This window comes from Haliotis rufescens, unplaced genomic scaffold (genome assembly GCF_023055435.1).
Source record: "Haliotis rufescens isolate VD_foot unplaced genomic scaffold, xgHalRufe1.0.p SCAF_5, whole genome shotgun sequence".
NCBI lineage: Eukaryota > Metazoa > Mollusca > Gastropoda > Lepetellida > Haliotidae > Haliotis > Haliotis rufescens.
The window spans coordinates 14080653-14098997 of record NW_025964223.1 but is presented as its reverse complement, the minus strand read 5'-3'; the positions used below and the strand labels follow the sequence as shown (position 1 = coordinate 14098997).

At 39.7% G+C, this 18345-nt stretch overlaps 1 protein-coding gene across 2 annotated transcripts in view; it reads right to left on the bottom strand.

The window, feature by feature from the left end:
• Positions 1–18345, bottom strand: part of LOC124138301 (RING finger protein 17-like) — a 62812-nt gene continuing 44467 nt past the window's right edge. For both annotated transcript variants that reach the window (XM_048383598.1, XM_048383599.1), the window contains exons 30-42: positions 17548–17763; positions 15793–15941; positions 14919–15106; positions 13963–14126; positions 12040–12162; positions 10866–10952; positions 10128–10280; positions 8955–9041; positions 8227–8389; positions 7370–7505; positions 5552–5717; positions 4523–4662; positions 1–3862 (exon numbers count right to left, since the gene is read on the bottom strand). In XM_048383598.1, the coding sequence (XP_048239555.1) occupies positions 3757–3862; positions 4523–4662; positions 5552–5717; positions 7370–7505; positions 8227–8389; positions 8955–9041; positions 10128–10280; positions 10866–10952; positions 12040–12162; positions 13963–14126; positions 14919–15106; positions 15793–15941; positions 17548–17763 (1878 nt within the window). In that variant the 3' untranslated portion in view covers positions 1–3756. The remainder of the gene's footprint in view (positions 3863–4522; positions 4663–5551; positions 5718–7369; positions 7506–8226; positions 8390–8954; positions 9042–10127; positions 10281–10865; positions 10953–12039; positions 12163–13962; positions 14127–14918; positions 15107–15792; positions 15942–17547; positions 17764–18345) is intronic.

Sequence of the window (18345 nt, the reverse complement as noted above, 5' to 3'; positions counted from 1 at the left end):
TTACAAATAAAAAACAAATTTTAATTGTCGATTCTGTACAAAACAATATCTTCAGTAGAAACATAAATAAACACATTTACCATTGTAATGAAGTGAAATATTCAAATATGGTTTCCTTCAAAATCAAAAGCTGTACAGTTAGGTTATCATGACACATAACAAACATCTTCATATAGCAGTATTGTGAGTGAACAAGATGCAATAATAACCAATCAAGAAATAAGACCACCTCATAATACACTGACTAGTCAACATGAACATGATGAAACATTCTTCAAAAAGTATGAAATTCAAAACCTTGTGACAAAAATAGGATAATCTCATTTCCAACTATAGTGAAAATGGTCTTACAGTCGATATAAAACATTTCTTTTGGTGCAAAAAGCACAAAAACAATTTCAGAAAGAACAGATGGAGCAACACAAATCAAAATAACTGAAACAAAATGAAAAGAATATAATATGATCAAGAAGCAAGAGGCTGGCATTGAATCTAATCTAACAGTAAGTGAGTGAGTATGGTGTTACACAGCTTTTAGCACAATCACGGCAGGGGACACTAGAAATGCTAACCTAACAGGATTAGAATTTCCATTTGACAGTCTTGAACATTTCTTGTTCCTGATTACATGCATCAAATTAACAAAAGTAAGTAAAACATGTCTTGCAGGAGTTTGGAATAAGTGAGTGATTTATATATTATTTATGTTTGCTTCAATCAATGTCAATTACAGAACTGACAGCTAAATCTCGGAGTAAAGCAAATTCAGACATGTGACCAATAGTTAAAAGTCAAAATTCTACCCACACTCAACATTTGATAGGGATATTTCTATTATTGCATGATAAATCCACAAGTAACAAGTAACATAAACTAATAGTAAGAAATATTTTCAGTATCCCTTCCAAAGGTTAAGCAGCACATTAATCATCCAAAACACAGGAGATATCACTTGGGTGAGATCATGCGACAATGAAATTGCATCCCAATGGGTTGCACACCATTGTGACATCACAATGAAATGACATCACAAATCTCTGACACTGAAAGTTGTTAACTACTTTTTAAACTCAAGATGCTGATTATTACTGATAGCAAACTGAAAAAAATGGTAGAATGATTTTGGATGATACATAGAATCTTACCCTCATGTCTTTTGATACCAAATATATCAACACTCCTCAGACTCTGAAACTTTTATCATCTTGTGTTGATGTATTTGACATGAAAAGACTAAAGTGAGAATTTCTTCATTATGACATTTATATCTGTTAAATGTTAAAAAAGAACAGTGAATCCTTGAGTCTAACTTTCTGATTAATAACATTCATTGCCGTCTTGATTGAATCAGTGGACTGATTTTATTTCCTAATCAAACATATTTTGCCTTGGTCGTCTCAATTTTACTTTTGATTCAAGGAAACAACTTATAACCTCGACAAGTCAACATTGAACATTGTAAAATGTAGTCTATACATGCTCGGAGTAAATGTTGACAAAATCATATTTGTCAGAAATGAAAAGGTTGCTCATTATTCTTGGGATGCTGACAACATTTCCCCTTGTTCATGCAAAGTAGGCCAACTCTACACTCGTTGTCTCAAACATCATAAGTGTCAAACGTTTGTTGGTTCCACTGAGTTCAAAAACATCTGAATGTGTTTTTCCACTTAACAAAACCCAAACCTTTCATTATGGAAAATAAATCAACAAAATATAGCCTTATATTCTCCTTTTGTAACAATGCATGTGAAGTCGTTGTAGCTCTAAGTCAGGCCTTCAAACATCAGTGTTAAATGTGGTTACAAATGTAAACGTTATGGTACTCTTTTAGTAACAAAATAAACAATTATCACCAACAATGTAGATACTCAGCTGGGTACCAACATTTATAAAAGATGAAAATGTATTTATGTTGTTTTGAGATTCATGAGGGCTGAAGTCGGGCACTTCTCTAAAAGTGATCCACATTCACCCTCTTAGATCAACACACCACCACTCATCTATCATACACAAAACTGATATACATACACTTTTTCTCCTTACATACCTGTTACAATCCAAACTAAATTAAATCATTAATTTGGCCACATCATGAAAAAACAGTTTTACTTAACTACACCAGCTATATACATTCAACTCAGTGCAAGGAATGTAACAATACAACTGTAACAATGAGAATAACGTATGAATGAGTCCTACCCTAGTAACTCACAGTATATCAATGTTTCAACAAAACCTGTTGCTTATTCTGCATACTGTGAACCTGGACAGTTTTGCATCATTAATTTATTGAGCGTGGGTAACAATAGCCTTTACTGTGTGTAAAATGTTGCTACACCATGTCGATGAGATTACCAAAGATAAAAGTTGCTTTTGCTCCTGTGTATTTTGTTTATGAGTAGGAAGCGGCATGATGAGAAGGTAACTCTGTGTCAGTCAGTGGCCTTTTGTTCACTACAGATGAATGTGTTGTAGTTGACAAGGAAGTAGCGTGTTTATCAAACACTACTCTTTATATCAAAGGCTGGCATGATTGAGGAAATGAATGATTGACTACTCGGTATCATGTAATGAAATTTACAAGGTGTGGCAGGTTAGTGAATTTTCCTGATTAGACCATTGACATTGAGTGACAATGGGTATAAAAGGAAACTGGATGTAAGGGGTTATTTGTTGAATCATGTTCTGGTTAGTTTGACAATGTGTGGAAGTGAATAAACGAAATAAGCACCCTTACTGGTACGTTTTTAGCATCATGAAACTATTGCAAGTGTGTGTCACTTGCAGTTTTCACAGTACATTTGTGCTCGCAAAACTTTCCCGGTTCACAGAATTTAAACATTTCACATGAAACCACACATTCCTCATACATGCTCCAATTAATTTCCCATCACTCTCAGATTCAAATCTATCTCAATTCCACGTTTCTCAGTTTCACAAAGTCCTTTATTTGACATGTTTTTAAGTTTCAGAACTACCCAATTTCACATGTATTTCAGTTCAAGTACCTTAATTTTACATGTTTAACAGTTTCACAAGTATCTTCATTTCACATGTCCTCAGTTTCACATGTATCTTAATTTCTTGTTTCATATCTTCATCCAATCACTGCCCATGAGTTGAGTGAGTGAGTTTGGTTTTACGCCGCTTTTAGCAATATTCCAGCAATATCACGGCGGGGGACACCATAAATGGGCTTCACACATTGTACCCATGTCGGGGTTGGAACCCGGGTCTTCGGCGTGACGAGCGAACGCTTTAACCACTAGGCTACCCGACCGCCCCCACTGCCCATGAAATTTACTTCCCTATGCAGTGCATCTCTTCCCTCCATTTTGTCAGATAGTTGTAAGGATTGGCATTGCACTTCGTACTTCTTGAACTCTGTCAAGAAATCATTATCCTTCACTGGAGGGTAGCTTCCAAAAGCTATTATTAAAACATGGCTTGACAAATTATATGTTCATAAATGACATGTATGAAATAATAATAGCCTTGAGAAATCAAATTCCAGAAAGAATACAATTTAGTTCTGTAAGTTGTCTTGACAACCCATGCCTTGGTTTCTCATCCAGTCAACAGTTGTGAAGATGGTCATAACCTACACCGAGACACAATGACTTGTGACCAGGGCAGTTTCCATTCATTAACACTGCTAACACATCCAACCCACACAGATGCTGAACATACAGATACTCCTGGACTGTGTCCCCTCTCTTCCTAGTGTAAGCTCCCAGGAACATCCACGTTGTACTACTCCGTGACCCGTTCATCCTCCTTCAGCTCTGTGTCTTCCTCTATTATAACATCTGCCCCTATTTCTGCTTCCTTCAAGCTTGCAGTCACAGCCAAGTCAAACCTGCAACAAGTGATCCTGTTTGTGTTAACTAGGGATGTCATGATACAACTATCTCACGATATGATACGTATTGCAATACTCAATTCACAGTGAGTGAGTGAGTATGGTTTTATGCCACTCTCAGCAATATTCCTGCAATATCAAGGCGGAGATCACCAGAAATGGGCTTTACACATTGTACCTATGTGGGGAATCGAACCCAGTTCTTCAGGGTGATAAGAGAACGCTTTAACCACAAGGCTACCACACACCCCTTGGACAATGTGAAGATGCAGAAAATTGTTTTTCTTATCTTGTTCTGATGTTTCAACACAATCATACTGAAAAATCAACAAATAAATGCTAATCAGTTACTGTTCATAAAAAGCATATCTGTATCAAAATTTATCAAAATAGTATATAGCATATTGTACATTGTTATGTATTAATATGGTGGTGTATCACAGTATGAATTAATAGTATCATCCTTTGAGATACATCTACATCTAATTACAACAGGACAATCACACAGAACTGTACAAAGAGAAGGGACAAGTTTCATATCTCACTGAACAGGCTGTACTTGTAAGCTGATGACTTGAATAGTACCTAATACTAGTTGGAATCAAATAGGAAAACACCATCATACAATCAACAGATACAAGACATTCTTCTACTTACAGCTCCGATTCCTCAGCAAGACTTGGGTCAATCTGAGCAAGGCCAGACTCTATGAGTTGCTGGTAGGCTAACTCCAGATGTTCTGTATCGAAGTCATCACAGCTTTTCTTGTACAGTTCCACACTTAGTGGCTCCAAGGCCTGGCAGATGAAAACATGTTGGACTATATGTTTGATGAAGTAAAGAACATCTATAGTCAAGGTTGGGGGTTGCCATTGGTTTTCATCACAAACAGTTCTATGTTTGTTGAGGTAAAGAACAAACACAAAGTGACAGAAAACCTGTTTATCTCCCACACAACCACCTTTATAAGGCTACAATCTGTTTATCTGACACACCCACCTTTATACAGACTACGAGCTGTTTATCTGACACAACCACCTTTATACAGACTACAGGCTACAAGCTGTTCATCTGACACACCAACCTTTATACAGACTACAAGCTGTTTATCTGACACACCAACCTTTATATAGGCGACAAGCTGTTTATTTGACACACCCACCTTTATACAGACGACAAGCTGTTCATCTGACACACCAACCTTTATACAGACTACGAGCTGTTTATCTGACACACAACCACCTTTATAAGGCTACAATCTGTTTATCTGACACACCCACCTTTATACAGACTACGAGCTGTTTATCTGACACACAACCACCTTTATACAGGCTACAGGCTGCAAGCTGTTCATCTGACACACCAACCTTTATACAGACTACAAGCTGTTTATCTGACACACCAACCTTTATATAGGCGACAAGCTGTTTATTTGACACACCCACCTTTATACAGGCGACAAACTGTTCATCTGACACACCAACCTTTATACATGCTACAGGCTACAAGCTGTTCTTCTGACACACCCACCTTTATACAGGCAACACGCTGTTTATTTGACAAACCCACCTTTATACAGGCAACAAGCTGTTTATTTGACACACCCACCTTTATACAGACTACAAGCTGTTCATCTGACACACCCACCTTTATATAGGCGACAAGCTGTTTATCTGACACACCCACCTTTATACAGGCCACAAGCGGTTGGTTTCCGATCAGCTGCAGGTTTAAAACCATGCTGTTCTTACACCAGATCTGCCTCGGCCCGCCGACAGGTTGCAGCCCGTGGAGATAGCTCCTCACACCCTGCCCTGCCAGACCCCGAGCTGATGCTGTCAGGACCCGCAACCTACAACAGACAACAAGCAACTTCACTCAACATTTCTTTCCATAAACCAGACACTAGGTGTCTCTCACCTTCCAAGATCTTAAATTATTTTTGTGACATCACTCTATTGTTCTAGCTGTGCATTATTGCCCATGAACAATCAGTGTTTATCTACCGGTCATGTGGGCCGGGTGCAAACAAAAGTACCGGTCCTGGCTAAAGAAGTATTAATTGCAACAAAAAGTTCAGCTCTATCGATTCAGCAGTCTTACTCCAAGGAGGTAAGTCATTTGCCCCGATGTTAGCTGTTGCAAATTTAATATAAATACCTGACTATAAGTAGATGAAACAAACTTTATGAAGAGAGTGTAATCCTAAGCATAACATTTGTTAGATATAAAATAGTTTTATATAAATCTTTCATAAACACATCCTCGTGTCAACATCACTCAAAATAAGTTTAAAAACACATGTTTGTTTGTTTGTTTGGGTTTGTTTGGGTTTTTTTGTTCAACGCCACACTCAGCAATAGTCCAGTTATATGATGTTGGTTTGTAAATAATCAAGTCTGGACCAGACAATCAAGTGATAGATATCATGAGCAGCTATCCACTTAATTGAGATACGATGACATGCATCAACTAAGTCAAGAATCACCACCCGATCCCGTTAGTCTCCTCTTACAAGCACAATCGCCTTTAATGGCAAGCGTGGGTTGGTGAAGACCTATTCTAACCCGGATCTTCACACATACTTTGTAAAGCACAAGATCCTAATATTTATGGGGCTTGAGTCCCATCTGGGATTCTAACCCACACACTCAAGATTGAGGCACCTTCTTGCCAGCACACAAAGTCAGTTACCTAACCCACTCAGACACCAAGGCTTCCCAAAAAAATGAGTCAGACAACTCTCTGACAAGTGTAAATTTGCACAGCTCCCATAGCCCAAAGCTATGAATACACCTGGCTTTTCGAAAGTGGTCAAATGTAACAAATGTTAACTCTCTGAGAGTGTGGGTTCGTATCATGGATGGGACAACCCAAAACAGTACTAGAATCTATACTTTAGAAAGAGAAGTGTAATCCCAAATATAACATTTGTTACATCTGACCAGACACAGGGACTGTAATAACTCAAATTTACCGGCCCTGGTCATATTTTACCGGTCAATATCCGGTATAAACCGGAGAACGGACACACTGACAATTTCAGCCCATATCATCAAATATTCTTAGTTATGCTGTTATTTAACAATTGTAAATTCATACAAAAAGTTTTAAGTCAAGTACAAGCCAACTCACTCGATGTCCTTTGTGCCAAGTGGGAGTATAAGCTAACTGTGACATCACCTGAAGACTATCTGTCAAACTGCTTTGATATGATTCAGAAAACCACCGTGGATAATAAAAAAAACACTTTGAACATGAACTATTCCAGTGTCATCATGCAAAGCCTTAACTGCATATACATCTGCCTGTTCTGTCATGTAAGACCTCAAAAGTGTGTAGCTGTGAAAATAATAGTCGGGGGTCCTCACCATCATGTATTATATTTCGTGAATACACACATACTTGTTCTTTTTTCATGACTTCGATACCACTCACAAAACCTCACATTAAGCATTGAACAGACACATCAACAAATACATGAGAACACTACCAAACACAAACCTGTCCAGGTGGACGTACTCCACATTCCCATAATCTACAAACACAACAAGCGCTAGCTGTGTGTCCTCATCCCTGTCGATCACCAGGCCCCGGTACCAGCAGCCATCATAGCTGAACTGGGCGCTGCACATCTGACCTGACGGAATAGAACAAGCATACAGACATACAGTGGGTGAGATTCATTGCTTGCTGTCAGTGGGAATGGAGAACACAAAACTACAGCTAAAATGGATAGAAGCTAAAACGTTTTGAAGCACTTGAAAAACAGATGCAGCTCCATCACTACAATTTCTAGAAATATTCCACACCTCTACGCATTTCCAGCAGGACACCATGACCTTTGGTTCGGTGAAATACATGCCTACCACAACCTCATACCAGCATCTGGCCTCAAGACAAAACAATAAGGAACCTTAGGCCATATGCACTGCCATGATATCACGTCCGGTTCAATGACTTCACTTCCATTTGGGAAAACACATGTCTAACAAATCCCCAGAACTAATCCTTAGATGTCTAAGCACTGCAAGCACATATTCAACTTACTCAAACCATTATACAGTTATTTTAATCACTCGCTCACATCTATATGTCAGTAATCATTGATTGCCCGACAATTTACCTGGTACTGGAACTAGCCGATAAACAACTTACCTGGGACTGGAACTGTCCAACATACAACTTACCTAGTACTGGAACTGGCCGACATACAACTTGGCTGGTGCTGGGACTGGCTGACAAACAACTGACAAACAACATACCTGGTGCTGGAACTGGCCAACATACAACTTACATGGTGCTGGAACTAGCTGATATACAACTTACCTGGGCCTGGAACTGTCCAACATTCAACTTACCTGGTGCTGGGACTTTGATGAACGACTTCCCCATGGTTTCTGCTTGTGCCAGCTCGGGGGACATCTTGAGGAGTGCTGCCAGGTCACTGTTCACCTGTTCTACTCGCTTCACCACCTCGTCATCTATATCACGGGGTTCCTGGGCAACATGCTGGAACCACACCTGAAGCAACACCCAGAATCTTCAGGGAATATCAACAGCTGTGTTTTTGGGGGAAAAAAGTGTGCACTACACTCAAGAACATTTACTCAGACCAACTCTCAGACAAAAGCAGAAACCATGTACCTTCTCTGACTAACTCAAAAGTCTTCCCGAGCAACCTATGCAGGTTGTCAGGGACAAAAAGATGGATGAGTTGTCAGGGCTTGGTGACTTGGTCAATTGCACATCATCGTACCTCAACAGCATGGGATATTGCACGATACAAATCACCAGTCTGGTGCAGACTTGATAGTTTACAGACAGCGGTCACTTTTCTGAGTATGGCACTGTACAACAACAAACAAACACTGTGACAAGCAATCAACCAAAGACCAAACTGACAAGTAACCCAACCAAGACCATCTCCTGGACAAGTTGTCAGTCTTTCTGTGACAATCAAATGTAAAAAACCATCTCTGACCCGACAATGGAATGTAGTAACTAGGTCACATTGTTTAGAAGCTGTACAATATGAAACAGATGAGTACTTAGTGGCGACACAATACAGACAAAATGCTCTACTTACAATATTAGGCAGTTCCATGTGGGTGACAACGACAGGGAAGTATTCTCCAACTGGTGCCAGGCAAGGCTGTTTATATGGGTAGCGCTTCTGTTTTATTGAAAAAAAACAGGGCGTCAATCACAATTTACACAATCATACTTATCTCCAGACTAAAGCAAAATGCAAAATTCGACAAGTATTCATATCCATTTTATGAAATATCCTATTTTCAATTACATGAAATAACAAGAAAACAGCTTTATCACTATCCCCCGCCATGAGGCACATTAGAAGTGTGTTTGCTCATATAGTAGTGAACAAAAACTATAAAAAAGAGCCCCATTAAGACTTAAAGAAGAAATAGGCACTTGGGCCGCTTTATGTTCGCAGAAAAAAAAGAATAAATGTGAAATTAATGCATTTTCTCTGAAAACTTGTCATCACAACATGGATTGAAGGCCGTAACTCAGTAAACAATGAATTGACGGACCAATTTTCGAACTCAGTCTTGACAAGTATCTCTTAAATAAGCATGCAAACTTTCATTCTTGTAGCTTCAGTAGATGCTGAAAAAACTTGTCCCCATTTCACTCAGTATGCACTAAGTTGAAAAGCATGGGGCAAGGGCCACAAGTCTGTAAATTATGAATGTGAAACACCAATTTTCGAACTCATTTGAGGTCGTGACCAGCAACATCAGTGTGCAAAATTTAATTCCTCTAACTTGAATAGTTTTTGAGAAAATTTGTCCCAATTGAGAAGTGGACGAACAGATGGAAGGAAGGAAGGACAGATGGAAGGAAGGGCAGATGGAAGCAAGGACAGTCGGACAAACTCCGTTCCAATATCCCCTGCCCCACTTTGTTGGGGCGGAATAATAAATAATTTGATAATCAATCTCATTCCAATTATCCAATAGGTTTTTCCACAAACACATACCTCTAAATTTCAACATTGGACCTATTTATCATAACATCTAGAAATAAACATTATTTTAAATACTTCTACTTAGTATATTTCAAACGTATCATACATTATGGAAATCGAAGAAAGTTCTGTCTGGGTGATGCAAGTTTCACCGAGACGAACCATTCACAAGCCCTATACATCTTTTCACTGGGCATGACAAGTAGATGTTATAAGCACACGGCTGAAACAGCAGCTCATCAAAGCAAAATAATTCTGATATCTCACCTGAATAACATCGGATATTTTGCGACTTGTTTCATACTCTCTTGCAAGATCATCAGGCGGTGTAGCTGCCCCGATCTGTATGAGTGTCTTGCCGAGGTCAGACCCATCTGGCAACTTGAGTCGTACCTCCACGGAGCTGCCTTCCTCCGCCTTCTGCAACATCACCATGTTTGCCTACTCAGAACACAGCTTTGTTACTGAAGACACATTTCCATCCACACCATACGTTCATTTAGCTATTTCAGCATATATGTACACTGAATAAAATCTATAGACCAGATCAGGATATAAGGTGTGAATCCTTGATTTGATACCTCTAAACATGGTAACTGCAAGGTTACAAATGTATTTTTACAAACAAATGGAAATAAACCACTGCCAGTCAGTGTTTTCTGAAACTGATGCCCTCCCATTACGAGCTTAGAAAAGTGATTACTATTTCTATTTAATTAGTAATTAGTAATGCCTTTAACAAGGTCATTATTTAATGTAAATTGCTGGCAGTTTTTTTAACAACATTCTAAAGATATCTTACTTCATATTATTTCGTCAGAACTTGGATCAAAATATTGTACTGATTCCTTCAGAATAATAAAGGTTGGCATCTCTTCATATCGATGAGGGAATTAAAATTGGAAATCCTGCACTTCATGGTCACAGACATACACTCTGCTGGCCAATCAGCAATCAGCTACCCAACAGATCAAAGAAACCTTGAAGGTCTCCTTCAAAGCTTACCATGATCTCAATCTGGCACTGATGGTTGACAATCATGCTGTGGATGTAGTCCAGCACAGTCATAGGCCACGTTCCATCCTCACTCACCTGGAACAGACAGGACTCTACAGTTACATGTTCAAAGTATTATAACTAAAGTTTCTGGTGGATAAATGGGCAACTTACACACCAAAGACAGACCACTTTCACAACAATGGAACGTTGGGTAATCCCAATGCAAGTTCTGGGAATTCGCCAGCTGTGATTGAAGGCTAAGATTATCGCAAGCTACAATTAAAATTTACTATATTGATCCAGACCAAGCAGCTAAGATCATTGTCGTCATTTACACTCAAACATTGCTAAACTGTGCTGTTCAATTGATACTTTGAAAACATGACAAAATGCATGAGATGTTACATCAGAAGTGATAATTACTGAGGCTATCCACATATTATTACTATTGAGTTGATAGCCTAAAATACAAATTCCATCCGAATCATTGCTGAAAGAATTTAGTAACCTCAACACTGAATGGCTGAAAGGTTAATAAGAAAGTTCACCTGGCATGACCTTGTACAGAAATGTGTGTTCCCATGTATTATTACAACTTTCCAAACAGCAGGAAATACCGTATAAGCGCCCTGCTCTAATAATCGCCCACAGCGATATTTGCTAATATATTGGCTAGTGAACAATCCCAATTGGCACCCCTTCCGATTGATCAATGTACACAAGACTTATTTTTTCGCGAATAATCCGCACTCGTGTGTTATATGCACCCTTAATTATGGGCAATTAATACATAAACATTTCAGGCTGTCAGCATAAACCATCTCTCAACTCCGTGTTTTTTTCACCAAAATAATATTCTAATAAGAGCCCCCTATTTCTAATTTTGAGAGCGCCCTGGGCGCTTATTACGTTGAATACGGTATGTGGAATTGATGTGTACACAAAACAAAAATATATTGTGTAAATTTAGCTTTTTTTATATAAGATGTTAAGTCAAGACATGCTGCATAGATACCATGTATTACTGTGTTTAGTGTTTACATGGTGCTCTTTAACATGAAAATGTTGAAATCCACCAAATTGTACAGTGGGCCTCAAGGTCTAAAATAGGACATACACTTGTCCTGTCCTGAAAGATCTGATATTGATGAGATTGTTGTTTTAGTGTTGAACGACTTACAGGGATGACGCCATGCAGGACACACTCCAGACACAGCTGGGGCTTCTCCACAAACCTCGCCTCCGGAAGGCGGACCAGATCCACGGACTGCAGTTCAGAATTACCATAGTCACAATATTGCACCTGAAACCAAAGAGGGTCTAATTTCAGAACTTACGGATTTACTTCATGAAGATCAACCATCTCGTACACTGTTGACAGAATACAAATTGTGACTGTTGTCAGTATATAATCATTAAAACCTCCTTTGCCAAGTAACCCCCCAAGTAGAATTGTTCAAATGCAGAATCTTTTCAGATGGGTGACAAGGCTGAATTATTTTGGCTTATGGGGCACGGGATTAAACCAATTCCTTCCAATGAGCTAGTTGTTTTTTACACCACGTTTAGCTATACACTGACCATATCACATCAAGGGGATAAAAAGTATTTGAATACAGGGAACCCAATCAAAGACATTTCAGCAAAATGGGCCAAAGCTTCAACAATATGGCTACCCCACTATCTCTTCCAATGACATATAAAAGCATACCCTCTCATTTTGTGTTATACTGGATTTCTTGTAAAATGTAAAATGGTACATGGACAGATGATCCACATGTACAAAATAAGACTAACTAGTGTCTGCCATAACATATTATGCCAGTCTAGACAAAAAATAAATCTGTATCAGTAGTAATATTTTTTATAAGGCACAAATGAAAGTCATACATTTATTCTGAGCTAAAGAGTCCTTGTGTTCTTTGAATTATGCATACCGTATATCGCTGTGTATAAGGCGACCCCACGTATAAGACGACCCCCCTGTACACGCCTTAAAAATCAACCCAAAATCCTATACTCCGTGTATAAGGCGACCGGGAATGAAACACATCACAAGTCTGACTGATATAGAAGATTTAACGTGCGCTTTCCAACTGTAGCGTATTTCGCACACGGACATCACAAGTTAGTTAGTTAGTTAGTTAGTTACTTTGGAGATTTAACATGCGCTTTCCGACTGATGCGTATTTCGCACACATCACAAGTGCGCACACAAACCTTATATATGCAATTGTTTATCTTGCGTTGTTTTTTTTCTACAATGATAGGTCGCGTGTGTAACTCCAGCACACGTCGCCATTTCGTGTTTACACGGTACGACACCAAATTGGTGCCCGTAAAATAAAATTCATTTATGAAGTAATAACATATAAGAGACAATGGTGAGTAATTTAATCGCCAATTAACTATGTTGTAACTAACTAGGCTTATGTTTGCTTCACATTCAGCGTGTATATTCCACAATCACTTGTACACACCGTCTCCAACACTTGTTAATACAACTGTAAAAACAGCGGGAATTGATTTCAGCTTCACCGGTTATCACATGTTAGGTCACATGTGCAATATGCAAATGCTTACCGGTACTTCCGGCTCTCTGCTCACGGATGTTGATTGTTTTACCGTGTCAGGTGGTTTGACAATCTGCATCGAGGCAAGGGTCATTTCAACTTTATTTGCAGAAATTATTAAACTTTATTCAAGGAAAAGAGATACAAATCATGTTTATGTATGGAAATAGTTATTGGAACAGTTATTTAGGACGAAATGCGAAGTTTTATTGTCAAATGCTGGGCTGGCTATCGGACGCCGGTTGACATCGCCATTGGAAAAAAATGTGAGATCTTTGACTCCGTGTATAAGACGACCCCCCTTCTTAGCCCCCCCATTTTAGGTACGAAAAACTCGCCTTATACACAGCGATATACGGTAAATAGTTGTGACATTTAACTGTAACTCGGGCACTGCAGAATGTAAAAAAGCCTGATGTGATCTGCCTCCACTGAACTGGCAACATATTGATTTGTATCTGATACAACAAACATTCAAGACAGAACATGCCTGTAAGTTACTAAATATTTCCAAAATCAAGCCAACCTACGTTGATTTTATCGTCATTGAGCTCGACAACCCTGGCCCTGAACCAAAGGTCATCTGTCTTGAAGTAGGAGACACAAGCCTGGCCTATCTGCCAGCGCACTCGCTGGGGACTCGATTCCACGTACATGGTCTGAATGTCATCTGTCATGGTCATCAAATCTGTTTCTGTGGTTGAAAAATACCATAATTTATGATACGGTAAAACATTTGTAAAACAGAAAAAGATTTCAAACATATGACTATGTTTACATAAAACAGGAATTTTTTAATTTCCATCTGCAAATTTGTACTGAAAATTGCAACAGACTTGGGGCCAAATACCAGTCTCTGAGTAGGTGGAGATAAATCCGCCTTAGACGGGTGATATCACCTCAGGGGACACATGTTTTACATGTGATCTAGATCTAATTTCAACATTTTGTTTGTTTGTTGTTTAACGCAGGACTCAGCAATATTCAAGCTATATGACGGCGGTCTGTAAATAATCAAGTCTGGACCAGACAATCTAGTGATTGACATCATGAGCATCGATTGGGATTACGATGACATGCATCAATCAAGTCAGCGAGCCTAGCAACCCGATCCAGCAAGTCGCCTCTTACGACAAACATAGTCACCTTTTACGGCAAGCATGGGTTGCTGAAGACCTATTCTTACCCGGATCTTCACGGGGCAATTTCAAGTAGTATACGTTCAAATGAGATAAATTCTAAGTATGATTAAAGTAAAGAGTATCTCCAGGGACCCATCATTCAATTCACTCAAGCATGGTACAAAATTGTAACCATATTATAAAAATGCTCGACTTGACCGAGATGAAACATCAACAGTATGATGGAGGGACAGACAGACAAATGATGACAGGCGACAATATGAATCAAACTGGTGGTTAACATGTTCAGCTTAAAACAAAGTCAAGTGCCAAGGAGGACAGGTGATCGTGTAAAGTATGGTTACCATCGTCAAGGCACTGGCAGTACATGATCCCATTAAAGTCCACGTAGGTGGGTATCACAGTGAGATGGGACGTCTCGGGGACAGGGTGGCGGGAGTAATGGAGCACCTCGCATTCCACGTACGGTTCATCAGCCTTCACCTCCGAGGCTTCACTGGAGGTCAAACTATCCCCAGACTCTTGCTTCTTCCTGGAAATTCAGGAGAGTCAATACAGTGTAGGGTGTACTGTTTTCAGTCACATGGGTAATGGATCTGCCAACTCAAATTTTATAACAAAAAGGGAATCAAATAAAAATGCCTCTTTTTTTATTCCTGTCAAAGATTTTAAAGTAGGTACGGGTGTGAAAGGAGCTAATACTTTTACTTATAACAATACAAACATTGTTCGTTTATTTCAATTAGTCTTTACTTCATCCAAATGACAACTATCCAGAAAACAATACACAAAAATGTTTCTTAATGTTTCATTATATTTATTTCTTACCAGAGCCACATTTTTTTGGTAATAGTAAGTAATGAGATAAAAAAAACACACAAAAATTTTTGTACTGTTATTTTCACAACACTAACAGCATGAAGAATGAGTGAGTTGGGTTTAATGCCGCTTTTAACAGAACTCCAGTTATATCACGGCGTGTCAGCTTAATGAGGGAGGAAAGCCTGAAGTGATGCAGGTCTCACATGTTTACCACTTCGGTGAAACCCACGAGCACTGGGTGTGGTGCTGACAAACCTTGAAATATATTCAGGGCGAACCAGCATTCGAACAATCATAGGTTTCTGGCGTGCCCAAGTGACGCAACTCTGCACAGCGAATCGGAGCGCCTTAGACGACTGGGCCACCTGTGCCGCCTAAGAGTAAATGAAGGCTGACCTTCTGCATGGGATGGCCAGCCCCTTCTCCTTCATGGACTTGATGAGGCTGTTCACGCTGGTTCTACAAGGCTCCAGGGCTGTCTCCGCCACAATCTCCTCTACCAGCAGGTCGATGGGCAGACTCCGTCTTTCATTCTCCATGTCACCCTGTAATCATATACATCAAAACTTGGGAGGGAGCTAGTTTGTGATGAGTGATGTACATTGCGTTTAGACTTTGGTCTTCATGTGGCAAGCCAACGCTTTCCCCACACCTCCAATATAATGTATAACTACAGTCAATGAACATGCCTAAATAAGCCTGATAACAATCCAATAAAACCCTGACAAAATTCCAATAAAACTCTGACAACAGTGGGATAGAAATATGTACTGTCCCCCTAATGTCCCATTGTTTATTGTTAAAAGCATCCATCAGGGAAAGTAGAAATTCAGGCCTTATTATGTATGGACAGTATTCCTACATAACCAAGGCAGCATTCCTACAAAACCTGGACAACATTCCTACATAACCTGCACAGCATTCCTACATAACCCAGACAGCATTCCCACAAAACTTGTACAGCATTCCCACATAACCCGCACAGCATTCCCACAAAACCTGCACAGCATTCATACATAACCTGCACAGCATTCCTACAAAACCTGCACAGTATTCCTACATAACCTGCACAGCATTCCTACATAACCTGCACAGCATTCCTTCATAACCTGCACAGCATTCCTTCATAACCTGCACAGCATTCCCACATAACCTGCACAGCATTCCTACATAACCTGGACAGCATTCCTACATAACCTGCACAGCATTCCTACAAAACCTGCACAGTATTCCTACATAACCTGCACAGCATTCCTACATAACCTGCACAGTATTCCTTCATAACCTGCACAGCATTCCCACATAACCTGCACAGCATTCCTACATAACCTGCACAGCATTCCTACATAACCTGCACAGCATCCCCACATAACCTGCACAGCATTCCTACATAACCTGGACAGCATTCCTACATAACCTGCACAGCATTCCTACATAACCTGCACAGAATTCCTTCATAACCTGCACAGCATTCCCACATAACCTGCACAGCATTCCTACATAACCTGCACAGCATTCCCACATAACCTGCACAGTATTCCTACATAACCTGCATAGCATTCCTACATAACCCAGACAGCATTCCTACATAACCTGCACAGCATTCCTACATAGCCTGCACAGCATTCCTTTATAACCTGCACAGCATTCCTACATAACCTGGACAGCATTCCTACATAACCTGGACAGCATCCCCACATAACCTGCACAGCATTCCTACATAACCTGGACAGCATTCCTACATAACCTGCACAGCATTCCTACATAACCTGCACAGAATTCCTTCATAACCTGCACAGCATTCCCACATAACCTGCACAGCATTCCTACATAATCTGCACAGCATTCCCACATAACCTGCACAGTATTCCTACATAACCTGCATAGCATTCCTACATAACCTGCACAGCATTCCTACATAACCTGCAAAGCATTCCCACATAACCTGCACAGCATTCCTACATAACCTGCATAGCATTCCCACATAACCTGCACAGCATTCCTACATAGCCTGCACAGCATTCCTTTATAACATGGGCAGCATTCCTACATAATCTGCACAGCATATTGCAAACATTCTGACAACACTTGAAACATCAATGAGATACTTGGTCTAAGAGCTACATGTCCTGAATGTGCCTTCACACTCACCTCTTTCTTGATATAGAGAGTTTTGTTCTTCACCATCTCGGCCATGAACTCGCAGGCAGTTGCTGACCACTGTAGCGGGTCGGCACACCCGGCAGACACTATGTCCGCCAGGTGGCACTGTATAGCACAACAGTTCGGGGCCCTCATCTTAACGTCCAACACCCGTAGATCAGCACTGGTCAGCGTATCCACCAACCCAAAGTCCACCAAGTACACCTGAGGAAGCAGAACACGATTTCATAAAATAAACATTGAAATTTCGAGCTTTCAACAATGAACTCGCTAAATCAACAGCCCTTATTCTCAACCTTTTCTGATAATTTACCCCTTTCTAATGACTTATTTGAATAAGTTCCCCTCCAAACTGAATGGATTTACAGATGAATTTCAATCAGTACAATGAAAACAGATTATCCAAAATATTAGCAACTTCTGTTAATTGGGATGTATTCATACTTGTCATGACAACCATTTGTTCTCTAATTTTTCTAAGTTTTATCTTGCACTCAAAACTATTTAATATGTACTTTATCCACTGTCACCAAATCTTCATTAATGGCAATTTCTTATCATTTTCAGCCTGTCATGATGCCTTACAAGGAGATAAACAAAGGGGGAGATGTTGTTGTTAAATAAAAGAATCAAGACAGGACCATCCACTGATTGATATTATGAGTACTGATTCACATTGTTGAGATACAATGATATGCAATTAATCTAGTCACCGAGCCTGACCACCTGATCCATATAGTCGGGAACCTATTCTAACCACCATCATTGCACTTATACAGCGATGTG